Consider the following 9511-nt stretch of genomic DNA (forward strand, 5'->3'; position numbering starts at 1 on the left):
GCCAAAATTTAGTCGCACCCACCAATTATGAGCACCATTACTACAAGTTTTATACAAACATATTTATTGTATTTGAAATCAACACTAATCAAACTAACAAGCAAAATAAATAAATAAATAAATTAATTAATTAAAATAATATATATATGCAAGCATGAGGAAAATATGTCTCAACGAAATCCCGTTATCACAAGAAAATACATTTTATAACATAACTGAGTGACCAAAGCACGGAGCGCTCACCGGCCCTGCACGCACAGCTTGAATGAATCTGTTAACGGTGTAACTGTGCTGTTCTCACAAGTGCTGTCTGATATTGCACTGATGCTTTTGACATATATTGTACCTTATTATATGCATACATGTTAATAGCAATATCTGTCTTTTTAGGAGTAGCGATGTAAGTTTACTCAGTGCAAGCCCGTTTGCGATAGTGTACGTGGTGTAATTTGACATATATCTGCCACTAGCACGGCGGACAGCATCTGGCGATTATATGAAGGATTAAACAGAAGCTCTCGTGCTAGATGTGGCAAACAGTTACCTGAAAATTCCATCCCACTGACTTTTCATGGCGGACTTGAAGCCACTGAAAGTCTTCTACTCTTGGAAAAGTGTAGATGGTGGACTAACATTCAGCACATGATCACTAGTAAGATGTCATTATTTGTAACTTTAGATGCCATGGTTTCTAAAACAAAATCTGTCAGTTTTAACTCTTCTAATCTTCAGTGCTTTAGTTTTTCGCGGTAGTAGCTCTCTGTCATCCGAAGTCAGAATGCACTGAGTGATTGACAGCTGATATTAACCAATCATTCGCGTTCAGTGCTAGAGCAGTGGTGGGCCAATAAGAAGAGCGTGAAGGCGGGGCAAGCATTACGGACTTGGATTTATTTACTGCAGCAAGCTGACATGACAACTGTTTTAAACCATTCCTGAGCGCTGCGTTTCGCGTTTTAAGTGCAGACAAAGAGCTTAGAGATGCATTCTGCGTAAATGTCTTCCGAATCCGCGCATGTGGTGAACATTTTGCAGTAAAAACTGGTCGCACACAACAGTTTTGAGCACTCGCAGAAATGCTCCCAAATATATTTTGAGGTCGCATAGATGAAATTTCGGGCGCATATGCGACCAAAATGGTCGCAATTTCGAGCCCTGAAAGGTAAACCGGAACAAAAAAAAAACACTGTGTTGCCAATAGGGGGAAGTGTAGTGACATCACTGTGAAAAGTGTCTATTCTGCCTCTTTACTGTTACTCTTTACTTTACTCCTTTACTTTCGTGGATAAGGAAATGGAAACTCACTCCACTGAAGGCATTCATTAATCTACATAATTAATTCTGTTTGTTAAGCACAAATATTTGTTTCAAAACTATTTCTAAATTCAGTTCTCATTTCCAGCAAACGATTAATGGAACAATAATAATGAAGTGTGCTCACATAACTGAGTTATATCCAAACATAGATATATACACTAGATATCGCATAGGGACCCTGAGCATGCGTCAATAGCGCCGCCACATTGGTACAGTGCTCCCAGGACAAATGTCATTCTACCGCACTAGTCAAGACAGTGTTATTACGTGAAGATGTGGGACTTTAGCGCTGTCTACGGGTGTAGTAACAAGAAAACAAAGAAAACAAAGCACAAAGGCAGAACATTTCATAGGTAATATTAAGTTTTCTGTTTTTGTATGTTCTGAACTTTTGTGCTAATCAGGTAACGTTATTGATGATAACAGTCACTTACTGCATTCACCATCAGGCAAAGCAGCTCCAACTCGCACTAAATACTCGGCTTATTCTAGTTTTGTTGAATAAAATCAGCAAACAATGCAAAAGAAATATGACAGCGAGATGCTGCGCTGCCAGAAACTTGTATTATTGTCGGCTCAGTGAACGAGTCGTTCATAACGGAGATTCATTCACAAACGAATCGCTCCCTCCGTCAGTATGAGAAGTGAAAGCAGGAGAGGAGCTGTGTTTCAGGACATGATTAGATCACATTTAACAGGGAGGGTGGATAGTACATTTCTGTACACACAAACACAAGCTTTTTGTCAGGAATGCCAGTGCGGTCACTGATCCATCAATGTAGAAAAGTGATGTAAAATTATAATTTTCGTAATTAGAAAAAAAAAATTACATACTAACATCCAGGAAAACTCCCGATCATAGATATATGTGTATATGTGTATATCTCTGGCTTTGAATGGCCACAGTCCTCCACTGTACCTTGGTCCCGCATTCATTTCAAAGGAGCGCTACCCTGTACCAAGATGGCGGCGCTATTGACGCTTTCCGTCCAATAGACAACAATAGGCCAGGCGACATCTAATGTATATATCTATGATATCCAAAGACATGTCATGTTCTTATGCCCCATATGGTGATGCAGATGCCTCCAAAACCTGACAGATGAACGAATCTAAACTTGTTTTTATTAAAATAAATATAATATATATTTATATATATAATATATAATATATTTGTGCTTTATTGTGCTGGATGTATGGTAGGGACCTTGACGTACACGTGTATCCCCTAAAAGGTGTTTATGATGGTATAAATGCTTGAAATGTACTCGCAATTCTAGAATGATTCTTATATAAAACAAAACTGCATGCGGTTATATAGGTGTGTATGTTTATGTGTTTACATGAACACTGACCTTCCACAATACCCCAGGGGTAAAGACGACCTCTAACCCTTTGACCTCTGGCCTCCACCACTGTATTACTGCCAATGACAGCAAACGGAGTACACTCCTATAACACACAAACACACCACACATTAATCAAACAATATTCTTTGCAGAAGAGCAGGTGTACTTTCATACTTGAATCAATTTAGCCTATAGTCTGATTGTATTTACCATGATCTGTTACAGTCATCAACTATTTCTACTGCATTCTAAAAGTAAGGAGATCAAGTTAAAAAAGATGGAGCAAATGTTTTTGAATATATGTATTCTACAAGCGAAACGGCTTATTTCTTTAAATTGGAAAAGTATATGTGCACCAACTATAGGTTGTTGGCTGAAAGAGATGGTGACAAATATGAAAATGGAAAAAATAACTTGTATGATAAGAAATAGATATATAATTTTTGATAGAGTTTGGGGACCTTTTACACTGTTTTTAAAAGGTGGTGGATTTAGAAATGTTTTACTAGAAGATTAGTTATAGAGGTGATGTTGTATTTTGATGTAAAATACTGAGAAGCCTTTTGTTTTGTTTTTGGTTTGTTTGTTCATTTGTTGGTTTGTTGGTTTGTGTTGGAATTGACACATGGAAATGTGTATGTACATGTTACCTAAAATATAATAAAAAGGAATTGGAAAAAAAAAAAAAGTATTTTGTGTATACTCTCAATTATGCACCAGGTTTTTATTTATATAGATAAATGTGGAGACTGTGCTAAATGCTATCAGGATGAAATGAAAGTTAAATAGAACAGTTTTAATAAATAAATGCATTGAAAACATTTAAAGTCCTTTATTGCATTTTTTTGACTGGCTTTAATATTTGTATTACATTTACATTTAGTCATTTAGCAGACGCTTTTATCCAAAGCAACTTACAAATGAGGACAAGGAAGCAATTTACACAACTATAAGAGCAACAATGAATAAGTGCTGTAGGCAATATTTAGGTGTGTAAAGTCTAAGAAGCAAAACATTAGTAATATAATTTATTTATTTATAAGAAAGGCAATTGCATATTTGGAAGGGAAGTGGAGACTAAATAGTTGAGTTTTTAGTCGTTTCTTGAAGACAGCGAGTGACTCTGCCGTTCTGATGCAGTTAGGGAGTTCATTCCACCAACTGGGCAGATTGAGCGCGAGAGTTCGTTAAAAAGTGATTTCTTCCTTCTTTGGGATGGAACCACGAGGCGACATTCATTCACAGAACGCAAGTTTCTGAAGGGCACATAAATCTGCAGAAGTGAGAGCAGATAAGAAGGAGCAAAGCCAGAAGTCGCTTTGTAAGCAAACATCAGAGCTTTGAATTTGATGCGTGCAGCAACTGGCAGCCTGTGCAAACGGATGAGCAGCGGAGTGACATGTGCTCTTTTAGGTTCATTAAAGACCACTCATGCTGCGTTCTTAAGCAGCTTAAGAGGTTTGATAGAGTTAGCTGGAAGCCCGGCTAGTAGAGAGTTGCAATAGTCCAGTCTGGAGAGAACAAGAGCTTGAACAAGGAGTTGAGCTGCATGTTCAGATAAGAAGGGTCGGATCTTTCTGATGTTATAGAGTGCGAATCTGCACGATCGAGCAGTTCTAGAAATGTGGTCAGAGAAGTTTAGTTGGTCATCAATTGTTACTCCAAGGCTTTTCACTATTTTGGATGCAGTAATGGTTGCCCCATCCATCTGGATTAAAAAGTTGTGATGTAGAGTCGGGTTGGCAGAAACTTCAAGTATTTCCGTTTTCGCGAGGTTAAGCTGAAGATGATCTCTCATCCAGTGTGAAATGTCTGGGCAGGCAGGCTGAGATGCGAGCTGGAACAGAGGGATCATCAGGGTGAAAAGAGAGGTATAGCTGGGTATCATCAGCATAGCAGTGGTAGGAGAATCCATGTTTCTGGATGACTGATCCTAAAGATGTTGTGTAGATCGAGAAGAGAAGTGGCCCAAGACCAGAGCCCTGAGGTACCCTTAATTCCAGACAGCAGAATTGGAGTAAGGTCATTATTGGTTTACTGGATGTTGTTGTTTTGATTTGGAGCTCAGCAAATGAAAGCTGAAAAGAATTTGCACTCAATTTGTGATCAAATTAATATACACTGGGTAAATAAAGTTATTAAAAATAAATAACTTGCGTTCTAGTTGAATTGAAATGGTCTGATAAATCACCCGCTTCGTTATGACTCAATTGAATGGCTCAATTGAATCAGTGGTTATCAGATAATAGATATGGGCCAGTAGGGGTTATCATCCATCCACATGGTAAATCATCTATACTAATAGAGAAGATTCCAGATCTAATGCTTACATTACTGTGATGGTTGGGTTAAGGTAAACGTTAATGAAATACAATTAATGGGACATTTAATAAATAATATAAATAATTCTCGTTAACTTCCGTCCACAGCCATATGTGGTCTTTAGCTGATTAACTATGTGAATGGAGGATAGCAGCCTTCTGGGCCTACCAGTAGGCACAGCAGATATTTAAAATAGCAGATATTTAAAAAAATAATAAAACATGCTTATTCTGATTATAAAATGAGTAGTGATCACACTAAATTGCATTATACACTCACCGGCCACTTTATTAGGTACACATGTCCAACTGCTTGTTAAGGCAGATTTGTAATCAGCATATCACATGGCAGCAACTCAATGCATTTAGGCATGTAGACATGGTCAAGACGGTCTGCTGCAGTTCAAATCAAGCATCAGAATGGGGAAAAACTGTGATTTAAGTGACTTTGAACGTGGCATGGTTGTTGGTGCCAGACGGGCTGCTCTGAGTATTTCAGAAACTGCTAATCTACTGGGATTTTCACGCACAACCATCTCTAGGGTTTACAAAGAATGGTCTCAAATAGAGAAAATATCCAGTAAGCGGCAGTTCAGTGGGCGCAAATGCCTTGTTGATGCCAGAAGTCAGAGGAGAATGGCCAGACTGGTTCCAGCTGATAGAAAGGCAAGAGTAACTCAAATAAGCACTCATTACAACAGAGGTCTGCAGAAGAGCATCTCTGAATACACAACACGTCCAACCTTGAGGCAGATGGGCTACAGCAGCAGAAGACCACACTGGGTGCCACTCCTGTCAGCTAAGAACAGGAAACTGAGGCTACAATTCACACAGGCTCACCAAAATTAGACAGTAGAAGATTGGAGAAACGTTGCCTGCTCTGATGAGTCTCAATTTCTGCTGACTCATCGACAAATCTGCAGCAACTGCGTGATGCTATCATGTCAATATGAAGCAAAATCTCTAAGGAATATTTCCAGTATCTTGTTGAATCTATGCCATGAAGCATTAAGGGAGTTCTGGCAAAAGGGATCCAACTCGGGGATAGTAAGGTGTACCTATTAAAGTGGCCAGTGAGTGTATTTTGAATGATTAAAACATGTTGTCAAATGATTAAAATTTAGTTGTTTAAATGACAGTGCCAAAATATAATGCTTTCAAATGACAATTAATAAGTATTTTGAGTCTTTTAATATCCCATCAAATTACTCTTGTTCTAACTATGCCTTATTCAAGATCACAACAGGTTTTTGCTAAATAAACTAATATTATGGCAAAAAAAGTATGATGTTAATCATTAATGCTGCTTGGCTTTATTATATTTTGCAATTCAATTGTACATAAATATGTAAAAAATTTTACTCTTTTAATAATCAAAAAGCCTGTTTTGTCTAAGATGTTGGTTCAGAATGTATCTTTATGGAGGCTTGATATAAAATGAAGATTCACTATAGTAGAGACCTTCAGCTCTTTGTCCATCTGTTTGAACTCCTCTTCTTCATCAGAGTCACACTCAGGAAACTGATAGACTTTAATCCCGAAACGCTCAATCTCGTCTCGTACCTGCAGAAAAACACAAACACACAGTGAATGTCCTGCAGAAAACACATTTACACCTCCATTCGGATATGCAGAAAACACCCAGAATAATCACTTTGCACATTACAAAAACACTATAGTCATTTATAGTAAACACAGTAGTGTTTTCATCCATACTATGGTAATGTATTTGAATTAATCTTTTGTAGTAATTATATAGTTGCTATAGTAATACTCACCCTGTCCTTGAGCTTTTTGACCTCAGTGGGGGTCAGACAGTCTGCTTTGGAGATCAGAGGAATGATGTTGACTTTCTCATGTAAAGCCTTCATGAACTCCACATCCACCGGCCGCAAACTACACAAAAAAAAACAACCAATCATCAATAAATATCATAGTCTTAAGAAGATTACGTGCACATTCCATATATCGAAATGCAAATCCATCTGTATTACAGTCCTATTCTGTTAGACGGTCAGTGTGTTTTGTACCCGTGTCCAAATGGTGGGATGAAGTACAAACAGCAGTGAACTCTGTTGTCCAAAATGTTCTTTCTGTTCAGTCCGCTCTCATCTCTGAAGTACTGCTCAAACTGCTGGTCAATGTAGTCTGTGATGGGCCTCCAACTGCACACAAACACACTTTCAGAGTTACATTATAGTCAGCCAAAGTTACATTTTCGTCAGAAAATTTGCATGTGCGTGGTTTCCCATAACTGCTTAATCACATTTTGCATGTGCATGGTTTCTCAAAACCAGTTAATAATCATATATGGTTAATAATTACCTTTCGCATGTGTATGATTTCCCAAAACCAGTAAATAATCACATTTGAATAATAATCACATTTTTCATATGCATGTTTTACATAAATGTTAATAATCACATTTGGTTAATAATCAAATTTTTTCATATGCATGTTTTACACAAATGGTAATAATCACATTTGGTTAATAATCCCATTTTTTTCATATGCATGTTTTACATAAATGGTAATAATCACATTTGGTTAATAATCACATTTTTCATATGCATGTTTTACATAAATGGTTAATAATCACATTTTTTTCATATGCATGTTTTACATAAATGGTAATAATCACATTTGGTTAATAATCCCATTTTTTCATTTGCATGTTTTACATAAATGGTAATAATCACATTTGGTTAATAATCCCATTTTTTCATATGCATGTTTTACATAAATGGTAATAATCCCATTTTTTCATATGCATGTTTTACATAAATGGTAATAATCACATTTGGTTAATAATCCCATTTTTTCATATGCATGTTTTACATAAATGGTAATAATCCCATTTTTTTCATATGCATGTTTTACATAAATGGTAATAATCACATTTGGTTAATAATCACATTTTTTCATATGCATGTTTTACATAAATGGTAATAATCACATTTTGTTAATAATCCCATTTTTTTCATATGCCAGTTTTACATAAATGGTAATAATCACATTTTTTCATATGCATGTTTTACATTAATGGTAATAATCACATTTGGTTAATAATCCCATTTTTTTCATATGTATGTTTTACATAAATGGTAATAATCACATTTTTTCATATGCATGTTTTACATTAATGGTAATAATCACATTTGGTTAATAATCCCATTTTTTTCATATGTATGTTTTACATAAATGGTTAATAATCACATTTGTTTCATATGCATGTTTTACATAAATGGTAATAATCACATTTGGTTAATAATCCTATTTTTTCATATGCATGTTTTACATAAATGGTAATAATCCCATTTTATCATATGCATGTTTTACATAAATGGTAATAATCCCATTTTTTCATATGCATGTTTTACATTAATGGTAATAATCACATTTGGTTAATAATCCCATTTTTTTCATATGTATGTTTTACATAAATGGTAATAATCACATTTTTCATTTGCATGTTTTACATAAATGGTAATAATCACATTTTTCATATGCATGTTTTACATAAATGGTAATATTCACATTTGGTTAATAATCACATTTTTCATATGTATGTTTTACATAAATGGTAATAATCACATTTGGTTAATAATCACATTTTTTCATATGCATGTTTTACATAAATGGTAATAATCACATTTGGTTAATAATCACATTTTTCATTTGCATGTTTTACATAAATGGTTAATAATCACATTTGTTTCATATGCATGTTTTACATAAATGGTTAATAATCACATTTGGTTAATAATCCCATTTTTTCATATGCATGTTTTACATAAATGGTAATAATCCCATTTTTTCATATGCATGTTTTACATAAATGGTAATAATCCCATTTTTTCATATGCATGTTTTACATAAATGGTTAATAATCACATTTGTTTCATATGCATGTTTTACATAAATGGTTAATAATCACATTTGGTTAATAATCCCATTTTTTCATATGCATGTTTTACATAAATGGTAATAATCCCATTTTTTCATATGCATGTTTTACATAAATGGTAATAATCACATTTTTTCATATGCATGTTTTACATAAATGGTAATAATCCCATTTTTTCATATGCATGTTTTACATAAATGGTAATAATCACATTTTTTCATATGCATGTTTTACATAAATGGTAATAATCAATTTTTTTCATATGCATGTTTTACATAAATGGTTAATAATCACATTTTGCACATGCATGGTTTCCCAAAAAAACAGTTAATTATCACATTTGGTTAATAATCATATTTGGCAATGCATGTTTCTCAAACAAATAAGGTTAATAATTATGTTTAGCATGTTTGCATGTGTATGGTTCTTAAAGAACAGTTAATATTCACATTTTGCATGTGCATGACTTTCCAAAAATGGTTAATAATCACATTTGGTTAATAATCACATTTTGCATATGCATGTTTTCCATAAATGGCTAATAATTACATGTACATATGTACATGGTTTCTCAAAACAAGTTAATCATCACATTTTGCATATGCACATTGCATATG

General features: G+C 34.7%; 2 protein-coding genes across 4 annotated transcripts in view; one reads left to right on the forward strand and one right to left on the reverse strand.

Moving 5' to 3' along the window:
• myl2b (myosin, light chain 2b, regulatory, cardiac, slow) overlaps window positions 1–4918 on the forward strand; it is a 271503-nt gene extending 266585 nt beyond the window's left edge. Inside the window, exon 7 of the mRNA XM_073909827.1 lies at window positions 2944–4918. Coding sequence (XP_073765928.1) covers window positions 2944–3183 — 240 coding nt within the window. The 3' untranslated portion in view covers window positions 3184–4918. The remainder of the gene's footprint in view (window positions 1–2943) is intronic.
• Window positions 1–9511, reverse strand: part of septin5a (septin 5a) — a 53292-nt gene that overhangs the window by 10250 nt on the left and 33531 nt on the right. For all 3 annotated transcript variants that reach the window (XM_073909168.1, XM_073909167.1, NM_199988.1), the window contains 4 exon segments: window positions 7018–7152; window positions 6766–6883; window positions 6449–6550; window positions 2673–2769 (listed from right to left, as the gene is read on the reverse strand). In XM_073909168.1, the coding sequence (XP_073765269.1) occupies window positions 2673–2769; window positions 6449–6550; window positions 6766–6883; window positions 7018–7152 (452 nt within the window).

Source organism: Danio rerio, chromosome 8 (genome assembly GCF_049306965.1).
Source record: "Danio rerio strain Tuebingen ecotype United States chromosome 8, GRCz12tu, whole genome shotgun sequence".
In the NCBI taxonomy this organism is placed as follows: domain Eukaryota; kingdom Metazoa; phylum Chordata; class Actinopteri; order Cypriniformes; family Danionidae; genus Danio; species Danio rerio.